This window comes from Glycine soja, chromosome 2 (assembly GCF_004193775.1).
Source record: "Glycine soja cultivar W05 chromosome 2, ASM419377v2, whole genome shotgun sequence".
Lineage (NCBI taxonomy): Eukaryota > Viridiplantae > Streptophyta > Magnoliopsida > Fabales > Fabaceae > Glycine > Glycine soja.
This window is the reverse complement of record NC_041003.1, coordinates 47,717,234-47,738,124: the sequence shown is the minus strand read 5'-3', so window position 1 is coordinate 47,738,124 and position 20,891 is coordinate 47,717,234. Positions and strand designations below refer to the sequence as shown.

Below are 20,891 nucleotides of genomic sequence, written 5' to 3'. Positions count from 1 at the left end.
CCATATTAAACCTAAATTAATTTCAGTCAAGTTGTATTGATTAATTTAAAGAGATAAAGTCCCCATGATACTTTTTGGTGTATAAAATGGAAAATAACAAATCTAAAACACTACACAAAGTGAGTAAACTTGTACAATGAAGGGGGCTAAATAATTTTTCAACTTTGTAAACAGATCAAGCTTTTTGGTTACTCCAGGACCTAGGTTGGCATCACACAGTCACTACACAACAGACAAATAGTAGGTTGAAGAATTTGAATGAACTTGAATCTGCAATCTCTATGTTACAATCTTCGAAGAGTGCCCAGAATTGAAATATTTCAGTTCAGTCCATGTGAGTAAGAAGCACCTGACGACACACAAAACACCACTTCAAAACATATAAATATAACCATTTGACCAAGTATATCGTTAGAAAAAAGCGTATTATCATTGGGTCATTTAAACAATTGCCCAAACAAGTTACACAGTTTTGATGCTCAGAAAAAATCTTGTAATTTCTCAATGAAAAGCATGCAACAATAATAATTTAATTTTTATTCAGAGCCGCAAAACTCTGCACTTGCCTAAGTCAGTTTAATAAGAGAAAGAAAAACTCCAAATACGAGTAGAGATCATCACAACCATAAGTATCATAAAAATTATAACATTAACCTTATTCAGCATTGTGCGTCTGGTCATGCTCAATAAATTCCAGTGCATCTTCCTTAGACACAACATTAACACGGCTGACCCTGTTTTTATGTGTTACTCCGTATATCTTATCAGCAACTTTCACTAGCTCCGGGCGGAATGTTGTTGTGATAAATTGAGTGTTTGCTATGTCAGCCAAGCGACGAATCATATCTAAGGAAGATTAAGAATTCCAAAGGGACAATGGTATAATAGGAAATCTAGATGCCATTCAGTAAGAATATCACAAGCATGAATTAACTTTTAAATTTAAATATCACCAAAAACTCGTACAAACACAACACAATAGCAAAAGCCTTATCTAATTGGGACCACCACAACGGAGAGAATAGAGACTAAATATTATATTGACATGATATGAAATATAACTGATGGTATTGTTCATAAAACCTAAAGCAAAAACCCTTATCTAATTAGGTTTTATCGTTTGGATAGGATAGGATAGGATAGAATGAAATGGAATCTAATGGAATGCATTCCATTCTGTCCCCAATACCCCCCTTCTTTTTCCTCCCTTCCAATTTGAGTGGTATGGGACGGAACCACTTTTTTCCCAATTCATCATAAAAATATCCAAATAATTGAACAATAATTTAATTCCACTCCATTTCATTGCACCCCATCCCATCCCATTCCAAACACAGCTTTGAGTTGAGTCATTAAGTGATAGGTACATAATAGTTGGTATGTTTTCAATGGTTAAAGACTCACCATACATAACATCTACCTAAACCTCTACCTCCAATATGCACAATAAAATTTCATTTAATGGAAGATGAGATGTGCAGTAAATAGAGATGGAAGAATTGCACAGGACCAGTCATTTGACATAATATGGTACGAAGCATAAAAATGGATACTTCCAACAGCAGTTCTGTACTGTGGATCCAGCGCTGCATCGATCTCATCAAATAGATAAAAGGGAGCAGGATCACATCGCTGTATGGCAAAGATAAGTGTAAGGGCGACAACAGTTTTTTGACCCCCAGACAACTGCTTCATGGACTGTGTCTCCCCTTGTCCAGTAAATGAGACCTGAAAGTAATAAACATGTCCAGAAATGTCAGAGCTTAGATGCTATGTGATGTACTTGTTATATAGTAGAAATAAAAATCACCAATTTTTTGAAGCAATGCTGGGGCAACTGCAGTAAAGGACCAGTGGCTGACACCACTATTTTAATGCAGTTTGTGTTGTTAGATGATATAAAGTTTTGCTTTTGATTGGTTGCATTATGTAAGTCTAAATAAAAACCAGAAATGAAAGAAAGGGAAAAAAAACATCTCCAAATAGGAAAAAAAATCCTAGCCCACACTATTATCCGCCTCTTTTAATTTACAAAACAAACCTTCAAGCATTCTGATACAAACAACAATAGACTCATCCCAACGGGTGAGGTTAACAAACCCTCAAGCATTCTGGCAGAAACTTAACATTAAAATTAAAAATAAAAATAAAGGCATAAAAAGAATACACTTGCCTTCACTTTCACTCCAATGTACTTTTCTACTCTCCCCTCTGGATTTGCTTCACGAGGACCATCCTCATCTTCGTCGTCATCATGATCACCATCCTGAGGGAAAAGAAATACAATACAGAAATACCACTTTCATATCAATTACAATGACTAAAAAAACTTTCAGGAGATTCCTCACACCTTTTTAGAAAAATACAAAGAAATAAAGTAATAATGAAGCACCACATTGAAACAAGAGAATGGAATCAATAAGGCATGAAAACAATAAAAAAAATAATGTCCACTTAAAACTATTTTAAAACATGAAACCAAGATAACAAGTTATAAACATTGTTTTTTCCAATTCAAAAAAAGAACTGAATAGATAAACGATAAGAACCAAGGGAAAAGCCCACCACAAAAGCTAGCTATTGTAGTTGGAGAGCCCAAGGCCTTATAAACCCCACCAGAATCACATACTTCCAATGTGAGACTCCAAGTCTCATACCTTGCAATTGACTCCTAACAATAAGTCAAGAATGATCACAAACCTTCTTTTTCATCATAACCAGATGACCATGTCCCCCCAGCACAAGTTCGGAAAATACTTCCCGAAAATGCCTAGCAACACCTTTGAAAGTGCGCTCTATTGACTCGTCCTTCCGTTGATCTAGCACTGTTATTAGCTCCTTAATTTTCTGTAATTATTCAATACAATAAGTCAAAAAAGATGACAATGTAGGATACATTAGTTGCATTGGAATCAGTCCGACTTGCAAAATCAAGCTTGAACCCAAATCAGACATAAGCATTCCTAGGTTATTCCACATATAGAGGATTGGTTAACAAGACCTACTAAAGAGGCACATAAAAAAAAGGTTTAATTACTCATTTGATCCTTATAATTTCATCATTTGTACCTTTTAGTCCTTATAATTTTAAAGTGGGTTTTTTAGTCCCTATAGTTTACCTTTTAATTCTCTTTTAGTCCTTGTAGTTTAAAAGTGGTTTTTTTAGTCCTTATAATTTGCATTTTAATTCCCTTTTAGTCTCTATAATTTAAAAATGGTATTTTTAGAACCTATATTTTATATTTTAATTCCCTTTTAGTCATTTCCATCAAAATATGAGTAATAATATCATCAATTACAATTAGCTACAAAAACAATAACAAGTAATTCGTAACTAATTTATCGCAAGATAACTTGTAATAAAAAAAATAGTTGAGAATTTATAACTAATTTGTAGCTAATTATTTTAATATATTTTTTTAAGGACTAAAAGGTAATTAAAATACAAATTATAAGAACTAAAAAGATTACTTTTAAACTATAAGGACTAAAAGAGAATTAAAATACAAACTATAAGGACTAAAAAGACTACTTTTAAACTATAGGGACTAAAATAAAATTAAAATATAAAATATAGGAACTAAAAAAACTACTTTTAAACTATGGGGACTAAAAGATACGAATCATGAAACTATAGGAACCAAATGAGTAATTTAACCTAAAAAAACATTCAGAGCCATGACAGATCAGTTGCACCAAACCATTTAGATAGTAAAGTGCAAAACTAACAAATGTAGCCATGAAAGATCAGTTGCTAGGCAGTGTAGTCCTCAACAAATGGAAACAATTATAAAGGGCATTCCAAATGGAAATCCCTGCAAAGTACCTCATCTCCTGCATCAAGTTCAGCCTGTCTTTTCTGAAGTTCTTCTCGTTGTTCTGTAAAATTTATATACTGGTCAAGGGCTTTCTTGTTTACATGACTGAACTGCTGCAATTGCTCATTGCACCTGTGCAGCATTTTGTGCAAATCTTTAATATTCCTTCGTCTATACCTGTCATTTGCAATGAGTAGAGAAAAGGAATTAAATAAAGTTAGCTACAAACAAAGTACAGAGAAAATGATAAATTGCAATGCTGCGAACTATAAACTGCAATAGCACCATATCTGGCAGATCATAAAAAATATCATGGCCCAGTAATCAAGTTTACCTCCCAAAAAAAGACTAAATACCTAATATTAATTAAAAAAATGAAGCAGCAAAATAACAAAACAATCCAAAATTGTTGGAGATACGATTAATTTCCTGTTCATTTGCTTGGATACATGCTTTGTCTGAATGGATGTAGGAGTTAGCCATGCCATATTTAAAGGCAATGGAGTGAGAACAAATGTGTTCAATGAAAATGTATCATTGCAGAAGTTTGGAATATTTGACAAGAGCACAAGGCTTAGTTAAGAAGGTGACAATATCAATAGATTGTGAAAGAAAATTGTCACTTTTCCTTACATGAAATATTGCTAATAGAAATGGAGTCCTTTAATGCTTTCCATTTAATTGAACTGTCATTTCTTGATTTTTTCATAGCATCTTTCAGTTTTCTTTTAATATCTCTCTAAAATAATTCATCAAATGCACACACATAAAAAGAAAAATATGGCAAAAGAAAAGACTTACGCCTCAAAAGCATCTGATGTCAATGGTCCCAGTTCCCTTATTTTCTTGGCATATTCCTCTTCTTTAGCAGCATATGTGTTTTTTTTACTCTGCAATTGCTCTAACTCTTTTGCATCTTCTTGAAGTTTCCTTTCATACTCATCCTCCAATGACTACAGCCAAAAAAGCTTTCACCATTGTTGGAAGCAATAATACATATAACCAACAATCAATTTATAAGGTCGGTATTACCTTCAATTTATTCAATTCATCTTTGATCTTTTTAATTTGTCGTGTTCGGTCATTTATACTTTCAGTAACACCTGAGCAAGAATATTTGGTCAAACAAGGAAATATATTCAATATATAGATAAAAGACTAGATTGATTGAAAATTTGAAGTTCTCACTTCTAAGCTGCCCTATTGCATCATCAACCAATATTTTAGCATCACTAAGTTCCTGCCACTTTGATTCAGCATCAGCAACCAAAGAGTCAGCATCTGCAGATGATATTACAGCCTCCAGCTCTTGTTTCCTTCTCCTAAGGTTAGTGGTTAGATTGGTATCCAGCTCTGCTCTCCGTGCTTCAGTCTGCAAAATTTTAAGCCAGAATAAGAACACTAACTCCATGAAGATTGTGAGCACCAATACAATTGATTGAATAACCTCAATGCGATCAGTCTTGCAAGCAACAAGCTTCTCTTTAAGGTCTTTGATTTCAGGGTTCAAATCTGACAAAAGCTTTTTCTCCTCTGGTGTTAAATGATCAATGAGCTCAGTGCCCATCTCAGCTTTCTTCATAGCGATACTAGCATTAAGCTGTTCAATTTGATTCTGGACATCCCCAACAGACTTCTCCTACAAGCAATCAAGGAAAAAGGTAAAAACAAATAGTGAAAAATTCCACAAGCAACTACCACCAAAAGCAGCTCCCTGGGGATAATTAAGTATAATTGAGAAATCCAATAACACCTTTTTTGTAAGTGCTTTAGAAATCAACAGCTTCTGCTTATTAGCATTAGCAATATCCTGCTTAAGCTGTTCAATCACAGATTTGTCATGAGCACATTTGGCATCAATCTTCTGCTGCTCAGCAACAATTTCATTAATCTTTTGGTCTATCTGTAAGACTAATTCAGTGAAAACAACCATCGGAGGAATAGCTTAGGCATCAGAGAAATCTTTCACAAAAACAAAGATATATGACATTTTGTGTTGTCGGGTCAAAAACAAATTGAGGCTCTTACAAGACTTTTAGCAAAAGATGAAGCAAATAAATCATCCAAAGGAAAACCAATCATCATCAATAAATAAACAAAATGCAAGAACAAATAATAAAGAAGTCCCTAGATAATAGAGTCCAAAAGAACCATTGGAGTTCAGTAAAGGTTTATGGAACAATCAAAACACTAATACACAAGTTTTGTCATCGATAAAACCTAGGTAGAGCATCTTATTATCTTCAACTTCAACTTGACACATCTCTAATAAAACAATTTTATGAAGCAATGCACCTATACCCATTAAAATACTCTTTTAAGGCATCAACAAGAATATGCCCCCAAGAAACAAGAAAAAGTAACCAGCACACTAGTAAAATTACAGTGGTAAGGTTGCAGTCATTCGAGAAATATCAAATATGCAATATAACAAAAAGTGAACACATCTAAAGTTTCCTTTATCCTCATTCTTGGAGCTATTTTTTCCAACAAGCAGATCATCAGGATTTTCTTTCCTTTATTTTCTCATTTTTTTATATGTATTTTATAATGAGTTATCGCCTAAGAGAAATGAAAACTACAAAAAAGAATGTTGATTTATTAACATAAAGGATATCTTGTAGATTAAATCTAACTTTCTCCAATTCCTCCTCTCTAATATGAATAGTGTCTGCATTCTGCTTAATGATATTCATAAACCTCAATCTTGATCGTCTGTGATCATAAAATCCTCCAGTCATACTACCTTTCTTGCTTACTTGATCACCTGTAATAAGTCAAACAATTTGTCAGGGCAAAACACAAGACCAGCCCAGATCAAGTAGACAGACAATGAAAAAAACTAGGCCAACCATCCAGTGTTATGCAGTCCAGACCATCAGAACGAGCAACCCTTGAAGCCACATCCAAATTCTTGCAGATAACTGTTCTAGCAAAGACCTATGAAATATCACAAGTTAAGGGACATCCAATGCAACTACATAATTAATATTTAATAATATACTATCACCTAATTATTTTTACTACATTAGCATATGCAACTGTAAATCTAAGATTCCAACTTGAAACAAACAAGCAGAACAACATTACCTTCTAAGAAAATCCCATTCAGTGAATCTCCAAAAAAAATTCTATAAAGGTGTTCGACTGAAATGTCTTGTGCACAAACCAAAGCACAAAAGACAGACATAATAGATTCGCCATCACATCAACAACAAACACCTTATTTACTAAAACATTAAAAAAAATTATAAATTTCCATTTTCTACATATAGTTGATTCCTCATTATTAATTTCCATCTTATTTAATATATATTTCTTATTATTATATTATTCAGAATTTATTATTATTATTTAGCTTATTATAATATATATTGTGTTTTATTTAGTTTTATAACTATTATTAGTTAGTTGATTATGTTTTTTATTACTTTAATTTTTAAGTTATTATCATATGTTATGCTTTATTAAGTTCTTTTATTTATAGTATTACAATTTTTATTATTATTATTATTTAGTTTATTATATTATAACAAAATAATAGATCACAGATAACAAGTTAAAAACCCACCCTAATGAAAATATATGGCAGAGAAATGTTGGACTAGAGGCCCAAGGCCTAACAGATTAGGAAAAAAATAATACCCTAAACCCTTAAGACCCAACCCATCACTAACCATGTTCTTTGTTAGCTCATGCCACCCGTGTGAAAATGAATCGTCCCTGTTACAGAACACAAATGGAAGAGTGGGTGGCTGGTGAAGGCACAAGAGAGGTCACAGAGTGTCCAGCAAGGCATATTTCACTTGGGCTTCAGAATCAGAAGCGCGATCACAACCACTCCAACCACAACTCGAAAATGCAACGCAAAAGAGGTCTGCATCACACCTCACTGTTGCTCTGCCGCAATAGCAGACACTCCGGCCACTATAGACTACTATGTCAATTACTGTGTTTACATTGAAAATTTTCTAGTGAACTCCTGCGCGATATTTGAATTTGAACATTACACAGATCTCCCCCCATGTTTTGAACAGTAATACCTTCGAATTTCCATCCCTATATAGTGGAGTGTATAAATCTAGTAAATATCCCAACAGGATATTTATCTAGTGAGAATCTATAACACAGGGGAAGAGACGAGTCTAATTGAACCAAAATCAGGATCAGCACAAACAACCTGAAGTAGGTTCATAGGTAATATAGGCCTGGCCACTAGATGCTTGTGTTGTGTTACGATAGTTTAGAAACTGTTAAGGAAAAGAGAAAAGAAGAAACATATGAATTCTGTGTCTAATTTACACAGAGGAGGCTCTTTTTCATAATATGACTACACGAGTCATAAATGCAATGAATATTGGTTTTCTTGTTTCTCAAGAGTAGGGGAGATCTCTAAAATAAGAGAAAATGTTAAACTTACTTTTCATAAAAACATGATAAAATAAACCCTACACAATAAATAATAATCCTTAAATACCATGATTATTATAAATTAACATGCTTCTCCATTATGCATCAATTTTTCATGTTAAGTTGACATCTGATAGACCAAAACCTCAGAATTATTTTATCACAAATAGCACCTAGAGATGTTGTACCCGTGTTAAATAAAAGATAGCATTTGTTTAGAAGCTAACCTGACTGAATGCAGGAGTATAGTCATGTTTAAAGTTCAATTTCTTTAAAAGAGGTATGACATCCGAACTCTGTGGATAAGTGATGCGTGGACCCTTTACTCTGTTAAGTGGAATAAATGTAACTCGACCACCTTTCTGTGAATTAAGATGTCTAATTATCTGGGTTGACTTGTCATCATTTTCAACAACCACATGAAATAAGCTGTTCAAAAAAAAGATGTTAAATAAAAACATTAAAGCCAAATGTGCAAAAATAAAAAACCAGTATAGAAATCAGGCCAAGAACAAATACTAAAAAGGCTTAAATATGTTTTTGAAACAACTGATGTGCCAAATTCTCCTACCCCTCCCCCAAAACAATGTAGGAAAATGCTCAATGCAACATGTGATGAATCAAATACATATATCAGTGAGAAATGACCTGTTTCCTGCAGTAACTTCAACAGCAGTGAAAAACTTTTCATCACAATTCAGCAACTCAATAATTGGACCATGAACTCCAGAAATGTTATACTCCCTGCAGATCTTCCTAACTGAATTCAACCCTCTTCTCACATCCTGAACATCATATTAGTGTCAAACATGGTGATAGACAAAAACAACAACCTGTGACTAGTGACTGACTGGGTTGACCCATGACTCACAAGTTGTCACTTTTATCATCTATTTATTCAAACCATGTGAGTATTTTTGAGCAACATATTTTTCACAATTCAGATACACGTACACCATGTTAAGGATTCTTGACAATTTAATGGCATATACAAAAGGAGATGTTAGAAAGAGGGGTTACTCACACCAGGAATTGCATGATCAAGACTCTTTTCAGCCTTCTCAACTTCAGCTCTCAGCTTATCAATTTCAGCAGTAAGTTCATTCTCTTTGCCCCATAGGGACCTATAACGTAACAATTTAAACTCATAAGAAATATTTTCTTGACTATGAAAAGTAATAAATAATATACTTTTGCAGTTTACTATGTTTCTCCTTTCTACTTTTGCTAAGGAGGGCACCTCATCCTATACTTTGGGTGTATGCATTCTTCACTGTAACAACATTTCTTCTATCATCTAGTAAAAAGTCTACATAGAAATTTAAAAAAGAAAAAAAAACTAGACAAAAGAGGAGTTACATACTTTCTCTCCCCATGTAACTTGTCTCTCTCTTCTTTGTAACGATTAAGCCCTTCACGTGACTGAGCAATGAGAGATTCCAAAGTAGTAATTTCTGATTTACGTCTGTTTATGTTCTCATCACAATCCTGTAGTTCTTCTTTAAGCCGATCAATTTCATCCAAAAGCTTTTGCTCCTGCAGACCAAAACAACAATCAAAAACAAGGAAGAGAGCATAGTACAAAAGACCATTGTTCATAAAACAGGAGAATACAAAAGATAGAGATTAGCATTTTTTTTTTGTTACCATATTAGAGATAAACAATTTGCAAATATAAAAAGCAATATTGGAACCCATGGCAACAGTCACTGATCACATGAAAATTCTATATACTAAGAATACTCAAATATCAATGTTAACAAGTTGAGTACCATATGGCTTAATATCCGTTAAGGTTTACGAACATATGGGATTCAAGTAAAATGTAAATATGTATATATAACCCAGTTCATTTTAAAATAAGCAGCATAAAAAGTTCCATTCAGCTGAGTCTGAGATTGTGTAGTAACAGGCTTCTCCTTATTCAAAGAACAAGCAAAAAGTTTCAAGTGTCAGGTAAAGTTGTCACAGACTCTTTAAAAATTGGTAGTACTTTTAGAGCAGATTTTTTTTTTCATAGGAGTAGACTTCAAAATCAGAGTTAGCTGGCTTCCACTTTTTGCTTTTAAAAATTAAAACAATTAACACCAAAACATTCTCAGTTTTCTTGAGATACCATTATAGCATTTATTCATTAGAGCATAAACCTTAGCTTCTACAAGCAGCTTCCAAAAATCAACAGCAAGACCAAATTGAGCTGGAGTATTTGGAAGGAAGCCAATTAGTAATGAAGCATAGTTAATGAACAAATGCATAAAAAAGAAGTAATCCAACTTGAATAAAAGTAGAGTATGTGCCAATTCTGTGAGAAAAACTGTCTTCTCATAATGGTGCTCAGCACTTCAGACAACAAGAATATTTTGAGTTCCTTAGTAGGATATGCAGTAAGAATGGCAAGCTTATAGATAATATTGTTTGTAGTGGCAATCACACATTTTGTTTCTTCGATGGGGATACCATATCCTCTGTTATTGTACTTCTTCCATTCTATTTTCTAATAACACTCTGCATGTTTAGGAATGATTATTTTCCCAGAAATAATCACCTTTTTCTTCAAAATCTACCTTAGGAAGTTGACAAAAGTAAGTGATTATTTCTCCCAGTTAGACATGCACTTGATCTGGTAGGCAGAAAACATGAAAAAATGCATATACAACAGAGTAGAAAGATTATTTTGATATCACATTTAAAATCAATGGAAAACAAGATTAAAGAAAAGCAGATATCTCCAAGCCATGAATCTGTTAAAATGAGTATTTAAGACATAACTCAAATAGCTCAACAGATAAATGAACACTTGCCTGCCCCTTGTTTGAAGAATGCACTCGTTCAAGATCATCAATCTCCTTTTGAAGCCACTTATCACGAGAAGCTTTACTTGAAAACTGGGTTGCACGTCCTTGTTTTTGATAAAGTATACTGAGTTTCTTCTCACGCTCCATTATTCTAACAATTCAGTTATGTGGGAGAAATACTAATTAGAATCTGTTGAATATCCTCAACAAATGAATAGAATAAATTTCAAAAACATAACCACCATGTCAGAAAGTTTGAATACATAAACTGGGAGAGTTAGATACAGTACACTTGTTGAAGCATATTGAAAGACAAGTACATTCATAACCTACCGTTTGACAATGTCTTTTTCTTTCTGAACTTGATCTTCATGTAAAGGAACAATTTTGCCCAGTTCAGCAGTTGAATCTTGAATTTCTTTCTCAAGTATCTCCAGTTGTCTTGCAGCATCTTCCTGAAAGCATGTAGGTAAAAGATGAGCCATGTACAAAACCATTCCAACAAAATAGCTCATAAGAGGACTTCTTCAAATTAGTACTTTGGCTCGGGTATTTCCAGAGATCTTCTCTTGCAAGTCTTTGACATCAAGCTCAAGCTCTGTGTGCTTCTTTAATGCCACTGTTCGTCGCTTTTCAATAACCTCTTTCTCTTTGTTAAAGTTTTGAAGTTCTTTCGTTACATCTTTTAATGTATTCTCTAAATCTTTGGATTTCTCATGTGCATCAAGAACATCATTATACTTCCTTGCTGATGTGTCAGAAACCTTGGCCCGAGCATCTTCTATCTAAAACAAGGTGACAAGCATTCAACTATATGCACCAGAAACCCAATATATAACAACAGTGGGATTAAAAGTGTCTGAACAATATATATTTGACATCCAATATTATGATTGATGTATAAGGATCAACAAAGAAATTAAGTGCACAACTATAAACTCCAAATAATTGCATCAAGTATATGACAGGCCTTTTATCCACATTTATAGCAAGAAAAGAGGAGTTAAAGGCAAACAATGTGTTTTTTTTTCTTTTTTTTAAATTATTAAAAATATGTAAAAAATTGATTATTATTTTTTAAATGAAATTATCAAATGTCTCCCACAAACACACCAAACCCTAACTTTCAATGGTTTCATCTCTATCTTGATTTCCACCTTCATTCTTCAATAATTCGTGTTGAATATATGTTCTTGCATCTATTTCTGATTTTGTTTGTTTATTGAATGTAGTTTTCAGACAATGATGAGAGCCCCCCTTCGCAGTTTGCAGAGTCATGTGCACAAAGAAAGCAATAGGAAAGAGTGAAGTTTCTTCCTATTTTGATTCTCTTTAAAAATAAAACCTTTAGTTTCTATTAATTTTTTAATTCAAAATACCACCCGGAATAATGCATTTCCACATTTATAAAAAATAATGGCCACCGTGTAATCTATGTGTAACATAATAAACAATGTCAACATCATACGTGAGGAGGGACTAAAAACACGTTTTGAGTAAAGTATAGGAACTAAATTGGACAGATATGAAACTTTAGGGACTAAATACAAGAAAAAATGAAAGTATAAGGATTAAAAACACATTTTCCCAAATATTAATTGAAAACACTTGTGAGGTACTATCGGGAAAACCCGCATTCTAGGATGGTATCAGAGCATATCCTAGATCCATCAAAAGGATCACCCACCATATTATCCACACACCAAGCTCAAAAGTGTTGGGCATGAGGGGAGGTGTTGGGAAAAACCCAAATCCCACATTGGATAAAGATAAGGCCAAGTTAAAATATATAAGTGAAGGTTTCAACATAGGAACAGCATATTGTTCTCTAATGAAACTTTCAATGCCAACAAGTTGTTCGAAGATGCAGTATTTAATCTTTGGACTTGGCTGAGGAATTTAGAGAAAGGCTTTACAACCCACTTTAATCAGTGGTCTAGTAATATTAGACAAGGTTTTTTGTATTAGTAGTGGACAGAATATGCATATTGCATCTATACCCATACCATGGTTCTCCCTCAGAATATGCATGTCTGATTGTGGAACCATCTGTATGGCTATCTTGACTGTATACAGTACCACTGGTACTCTATTCCATATATATAATATATTATTTTTGCTGATCAAAAAATATATATATATAAGTGAAGGGCAACCCTCACCCCATGAGCTATCTTTTCGGATTGAGCTAGGCCCAAACTCACATTCTAAAATGATTTCAGAACCTATCCTAAATCCATTAAATGGGTCACCCACAATATTATCCACACACCAAACCCAAAGTGACGAATAAAACACACTAGGAAATCATGCAAATAATTATACAAGAGATAACATTTATCACATATAACCTCTGTAAGTTTTTGCTGAGCATCTTGAACTTCTTTGCTATAAATAGCATATTCCAAGGATTTTCTTTGCTTGTCAAGCTGCTGATATTTTCTAAGTTCCTCCTTCTCCTCATCTAGTTCTTTCAACCTTTCATCTAAATACTGTACAACTTGGATTATTTGCTTTCTTTTATTACCTGTTTAACAGAAAATGCATGACAATAACAACATTAATAACAAGAATAATAAACATTAGATTTCACAAGAATGTGATGCATGAATTTATAAAATATATAATATTTTATTTTCATATTATTAATCATTCACTAATAAAGATAATATTAAGTTGAGTTTTAAAATGTAAACTTTAATAAATAGATTATTATAAAATACTTATAACAAAATACTAAGCTATTTATTTAGTACCTTAAATATTAACTTTATATTAAATTAATTATTAAAAAATTTACAACATCAAATAAGTCTCCCACATAACAAAGAAAAATGGTTATTTTATCTAATTATTAAAAATCCAAATGTTTTTAATGCTTGATCAGATGGACTTGATAGCAAAAATATTTAGAGGATTAAATTAATATCAAGCAAATATTAGAAGGAGAAAATTAATATTTCAATCTTTAAAATCAAGTTAAAGTATTAAAATCAAGTTTATAAAGTTTGTTTATACTTACTAATGAGAGAGAGAGAGAGAGAGAGAGAGAGAGAAACTTATTAGAAGTTCACACTAATTTTCTTTAAAAGAGTATTAAATCTAATAAAACTTATTATAATTTCAATTTAATATAAAGAAAATTAAAAGTAAGAATTCAAAGGAAAATAAGTTTCCTTTTTTCAACCAATCATAAACTTATTTTTTACAACTTTTAGAATTTGAATTAAGGAAAATATTTATTTTAATCATTTTTCTTCTATTTACTATTCACTGTTATTAAAATAAACACTATCCATATCAAGATGAAGTATTTAATAGCACTTTTTAACTCATAATGTATACAAATATTTTATATATCTGATATTTAATTCATAGAATTCTATTATTTAAAAGTATAATTATATCATTAAAATTAAGCATAGTACTTAAAAAAAATTAAACACACATATATATTTATTCATTTATACAGTGATTATTCAAAGAATTATTAATGAAATTTACTAAAATTAAGTCAATAATTCATTATAAAGTTAATTCAAACAAATTAATAAAATTTTATTTTACAATCCATTTGACTGATCTATATTTTTAAACAGTATGATAACCATTTTAAAACTTTGATGGTAGGTTAATTTTGAATATGTTCCAATGCAACTATTAGTTTAATTAACTTCTAAAACTTAAACTTAGCTACTTTTCAGTTGTTTCAATAAATAAAAAAATATTATTCCATTCAATAAAATAATTCATCATGTATTGAAAATTATATAAAAAAACATCTCATATTATATTAAGCAAGATCTCTATTTAAAATAACATATATTTAAAAAAAATTGATGTTTCGTTTGTTAATAATAATATGCCTAGTATCAATAGAATTCAAACGCATTACTGATCAAATATACAAAAATCAACTATAGTTAAATAAATTTTCAAATATTTTAATTGAAACTTTCAAGAATTTGAACTCGCCTAATGCTAATATTATAAATATAAACAAAATTTAAGTATTATTAACAAAATTATAAAAACTAAATTAAATAAATATTTTTCAAATATTATTTTTGTTAGGACTTGTAAGTATAAATTTATAGCTAAGTAAAAAAAAAAAGTACCAAATACACACTATGTTTATGTATATTTTTATTGTTCTCGATTTAAGATATAAATATATGTGTGTCTGTGTGTGTAATATTTACTAAAAATAACATGTTTCTTATTGTTATTTATTTGAAATTTTAAAAACAATAATAAAAGAAACAATGTAAAAGGTTGAAAATATAAAAGGTCAAGAAACAAATAAAGTTAATAAAAAATAAGTGATGTAAAAATTAAAAGAACTTAAAAAATAAAAATTAAAAGAAAGTGTCATGAGGTAATTCTAGTAGAAGAACTTTAGTATTATATGTAGATTACAAATAATGGACTTAAATTAATAATAAATAAATAGGAAAGACTAGATAAATCATAAACTTGCCAGTTTCATGCATTATTTTCAAACTTTCGCGACGCCTCTCCTCATAAACTCTAGTACCACCTATTTCCTTCAGCAAGTCCAGTCGTTCAGAGTCTTTCATCAAGGTTAGTGATGCTATCTATGCAATAGAAAAAATGGAACAGGTTTAGAAATTTCAAAGTTTATAAATACAATAATAAATCCCAAACCAAGCTCAAGCACTGTCACCATCAGCCAATACCTTTCCTTGTTGTACAACATAATAAGGATTTGATCGGGAGAACCCAGCACTCTCCAGCAAATTCATCACTTCAGTTTTTCTGCAAATCGTAGATGATCTTTAGGATCCAGGAAAATACTCATACAACCAAACAGATACAATAAAATACGACATTTTTCTCTGAAGTGAAAAATAAATGCAAAGTATATGATCTAACATGTAATTTTATTCAACTCACGTTATGTGCTTTCCATCTAGAAAATACTCATCCTTTTTGAAACCTATAGTCCGGCGCAAGCGCACTTCCTCCTTGTCAACCTACTCATCAACACAGATAGATGCTAAGATAGTGCATAGTTGAGAATTTCATGGATAAGTGATTTTCAAACATAAAGCACTTTTAATAAAGAAAGTACAAAGAAATCAATTCTGAATAAATGCAATTATTACATCAACAAGTATCAATAGCAAGATTTTTCTTTTGGCATAAAAAAGTTATTAAAATTGAAATTGTATTGTAGAAGTTCAGTGAAATCAAAACAATGCAAAGCAACTCATCATCAATCAAATTACTTCTCAGCTAGCAGAAAATGTGCACCATCAGAATCTCAATGCCAAAGACTTTCAAAAATGGAATGAAAAGAAGTTTATCCAACATAGAGAACAAATAAGTTAACAATGGCGTAGAGTGAAAAGAGGATAAAACTTTATACAAATCTAGATATTAAGTCTTCATTCAGTTAAATATAAAATTTATTTGTTATTATATTCTTTTCTTTGCCTACAGACTCAAATCTGGATAAATATCCAACCCTCCACCAGTCAAAAAGGTAAAATAGATTAAAATAGCAGAAAAGGTGACTATTTTCTAGAATCCAATACATGTGCATATGCACTATAACAGCTTTTAGACAATCTATCCTTTCACTGAGAATCAAGTTCCAAATAAAGTCCCATTTTTGTCACCATTTAGGATACACTTTATGAACAAAAAAAGATAAATAGCATTTCATTTTAATATCAGTGAATAGTGAATAGAAGAAAAATTATCATCCTCAACATATTACCGGGATACGATTGTCTGAATTATCAAACACAATCTCCACGAACGCAGATAAAACCTGGTGTCCAGCTCCTTCCTGTGCAGAGAATAATTTATTTAAGCATATTCAAATTCTATAATTGATTAGTTATAGGTGAGAACAAGAAGTATAAATAAATGGATGAACTGTGTCATACATGGAGAAGTGCCTGCCTATCTTCACCGCGTAGGTTTTGAAAGAGATCACTTAACACAAAACGGATGGCTACAAAAGAAAAAGGTGTACCAATTGAAGGTCAGAGATTTGATTTCAGTTACTTCTGAAAACTAAATGGTAGTCAGTAAATTAAGTAGTATACGAAGAAAAAATGGTGACTTCTTACCATGGAAAAAGTTTGTCTTCCCAGATCCATTAGCACCAACTGCAAAAAAAAAAATTGAAAAGATATCATTAAAGTTACAAACAAATACAATTCAGATGCATTCATCATTTGAAAAAAAAGATCGAAATTCATCTTTAGAGACAACTTAACATTTAAATGAAATGTAATTAAAGAAAAAGGAAGAATGTATTAGAGTGATATCAAGGAAAAAGGAAGTAATGAAAATGAAGATAATGTAAGGAGTAAAGAATGCACTTCTTCCAAAAAAAAAACTATGCAGCCTTTAGCTTGATGTGAGAACAAACCTATCAGCATAGCAATCAAGTAGGACAAGATCATACAATGGTTTTCAGTTTCGGAATAAAATTCTTCTTTGTGTCTCCTTAACTCTTCTTTTTATGGATATTAATAGAACTGAAAAGGTGACTTCCGAGTTCCAAGGCAAAGTCTTTCATTTGGATTTTGAATAACAATATTCAATAGAATTAATAAATATGGTTTACTCAGAACCACAATGGCACAATCTTAATGAAGCACTTTCTTAGTTATCCATTAATCTTTACTAGACTAGCAATCATTTCCTACATAGTTCAGATGCTAGACCTATATAGTTATTTAAATGCTTCGCAAGGATAAGTAGGGTACAACTCTATGGAAATGTAGAATGTAGATATTGCAGTTAATTGGTGTTATGGTAGGAGATAAATGGCAGGATTTTCAAGAATAAATAAGTATCTGCTGTCAATTATATGTGATGAAATCGTTTTTAAGATCATAACACAGAAAACAGTTTCTCTCTTATATGAAGCACTATGATATTTATATACATATTTGCAACAAAAAATTAATTTACAAATTTTGTTGGTATTAGGGTTTCATACACGCTAATATATGTATGTAGTCTATGCAAATATATCTGAATTCAAATAAAATTTAACTAAATAACTTATTCTATATTGCCTCAATTTCATATTTTATTTAGCTGCCATTGTAACATGTCATGAATGAAATGCCCACGTCATGCAAGCATTTCAAAGGATTTTCCAGAATCAATAGACGAAAGCATCTAAAAGCTTTTCAGTAAAATTATTACCAACACAATTAACTTTAGAACTGAAAGGCTCTGTAGCAATTTGCTCTCGATAACTCTTAAAACCTTCAATCACAACCTAAAAGCAAACACAAACAAATACATTAAAAAAAAAAACAGCAAAGAACCAACTCCAGAATCCAAATAACAGCATAGTATAGTGTTTAAAAGAGAGAAAGTGTTTAAGAATCATAATACATAAACTCAATCTAGCCAAATCTGATAATTTAGGACACAGCAGAAGTTAACAAAATTAAATTAATTAAATGAAATTTAAAATAAATAAAAAAACACTCCAAAGTGCAATACCTGCTTGATGTACATGTTGAAAGTATCATAACCGTACCTATAAGAGCAAATAAAAAAACATTCCATAAGCATGAACACGTTAGAAACTCAACAGAGTATTGTACATGCTTTCTCAAGTCACAGCAATAGTGTACTTGTAAAACAGAAGGCAAGGTGCTATCACAATAGAATTCAAAAATAAAATAAATTGAGGATGTTCAGAGGAAGCTACTTTGGCTATTGCAAAGTCGGAAATGAAAAGGCCAGAATCCCCTAAGCAGTTTCGATGATAGTCTAATAAACAAGGCAATTTGACTTTCAAATCAGAAAAAACACTAGCTATGAAAATTCTAGTTCTAGGTCAAAATCGGGGTATGAAAGTGTATTCGCGTTTTCAGCAGGAGAAATCAAGTAGGAGCACAGGAAATCCAAGTAAAACCAATCTCGTAGACAGTGTTAGGGTTTCAAACGAATTTCAAAAACACTGAGAGGGAAAAGAGAAATTGCAGAGCGAAGATGAAAGTGAAGCAGAAACATGTGAAAAAATTACAGAGAGTGAAAGAGAGTACCTCGGAGAAAGTTCAGTGACAAAGGAGCAGCACAGAGTTGAAGTTGGAGCTTTCTGTTGTTTGTTTAATGGGTTTCGGGGTGCGTAGGATAAGCCGTGCGCTACGGGGGTGGATTTTAATACCACTTGGTTCGAGCGGACGTGGAGGGAATGCAAAAAAAAACAATACAATAAACGCGGCAAATTTTGAGAAAAAGATTTTTCTGTTTTTTTCTTTTTTTTTCTACCTAACATGTTGGATTTTGCGCTAGACATTAGGGGAAAAAATTCTACAAATTTCAAAACAAAATAAAAAATTTCGATCATTATCTATCGATTTAAACATGGTTTTTTTTCTTTCTTTTTCACCAGAAGCAAAGATTATGAAAAATGTTGTCTATGTAAGATTTCTAAGATAAAATATTTTATGTTGTAATGAAAGTATTTTACTTGTTATAGTAGTTGTAGTGGAATAGCCACTTAAAGTTTTAATGTCCACCAGTTTATTAAGTTTCGTTCCGTGCACAAGTTTTTTCAAACTCTTATAACAATAAATAGTCAAGGGGTGAAGATGTTGTGGTTGTACCATGTAAACAAAATATGGGATAATGATTTTTTTAGACTGATAATTTTTTATGGCAAAACTCTCTTTCTCTCTTTCATCAATTTCTTTGTAATTTTCATATTTCCTTCAACGCAACCCTTTCATCGGCACTCTCCTCCTCTGCATTGACCCATTGCCACCAAAACTTTCACCCCATCACACCCATGACCTTTTTTATCATCGCCAACCACGCTCATTGCCCTCCATGGTGGTGTTCGATAACTAGAGAAGTCATAATAGGCAAGAAGGGCACCATTTTTAAATCAAAAGATTTTCCAGCAACGGTCATAGATTTGGTCACAGTGGTTTCACTAGTGGTGGCGCAAACCAGTGATAGGAAACGAAGAAAAGGGAGAGACAAAGAATAGGTCAATGTTGTACATGGCGACGGGAAAGGGTCATTGGCGGTGTTTCATGGAGTTTTTCGATGATGACTAATGTTTTCTTTTTTATGTCTTTTTTTTCTCTCTATTTCTTCTTTTTTGTTTGCACATTGTTATGGTGGTTTTCTTTTTTAGCAGAAGAGTATTGTGGTGGTAGTGGGGATGAGTTGTTTTTTTGTTACATACGCAAAGCTATAAAAAAAGTTGACGCAGAATTAAAACATTGGAGACTAAACATTAGGAACTGGGTTCACATCAGTCACCAAAAAACGCCACAAGCCAATCGAAAATGAAACTCGACAACACAATGTTTTTCTCTTTGCTTTTTTTTTTTCTTCATAAGAGCAAACAAAATATACATTTTTTGTTTGTTAAATCTAGGTATGTGTTATTATTTAAATGAAAAAACAAAACAAGTGGATAATTAGCAACATTGACCCAGGCCTTACATTGAGTTCATCTATATTTTCAATCACATATTACACGACCTAAAATAACTTGGGCATGGTAGCAGACCTAACACACTTAACGGTATAATTCATCATTAAAGTTGATGTTGATACTATTAATGTTATACATGGCGACGGGAAAGGGTCGTTAGCTCAAAAATAGGATTTAAGATTAAAAAAATGGGTGGTTGAATCTTAAATTCATTTTTTGGGAAAATGAGTTGATCAAATCCCCTTCGGGAATTTGCCAAGGGATTCTTCATTCAATTTCGAGCATTTTGACATATTATGGGCCTCAAACGGACATTCCTATCAAAAGTTATACCCGTTTGAAGTTAAAAAAAAAAATTCGTAAAAAAACATTTCGTCAGTACGAGTGGTGGGACCCGCCACGTGGACAGCA

General features: G+C 32.0%; 1 protein-coding gene across 1 annotated transcript; it reads right to left on the bottom strand.

Annotated features, from left to right (window-relative positions):
* Nucleotides 1-20: 20 nt before the first annotated feature.
* On the bottom strand, nt 21-19,343 carry LOC114400455 (structural maintenance of chromosomes protein 3-like). The gene is made up of 30 exons (XM_028362909.1): nt 19,075-19,343; nt 18,527-18,563; nt 18,221-18,296; nt 17,128-17,166; nt 16,942-17,009; nt 16,770-16,841; nt 15,941-16,020; nt 15,724-15,802; nt 15,504-15,621; nt 13,375-13,550; nt 11,563-11,808; nt 11,357-11,478; nt 11,030-11,174; nt 9,592-9,764; nt 9,253-9,352; nt 8,877-9,013; nt 8,456-8,657; nt 6,671-6,758; nt 6,436-6,585; nt 5,572-5,723; nt 5,266-5,457; nt 5,007-5,190; nt 4,851-4,921; nt 4,620-4,771; nt 3,827-3,995; nt 2,701-2,847; nt 2,174-2,266; nt 1,554-1,728; nt 655-846; nt 21-349 (listed from the first exon to the last, which is right to left on the bottom strand). The coding sequence occupies exons 1-29, from the start codon at nt 19,326-19,328 to the stop codon at nt 656-658; spliced, it is 3,888 nt and encodes a 1,295-aa protein (XP_028218710.1). The 5' UTR covers nt 19,329-19,343; the 3' UTR covers nt 21-349; nt 655.
* Nucleotides 19,344-20,891: the final 1,548 nt, after the last annotated feature.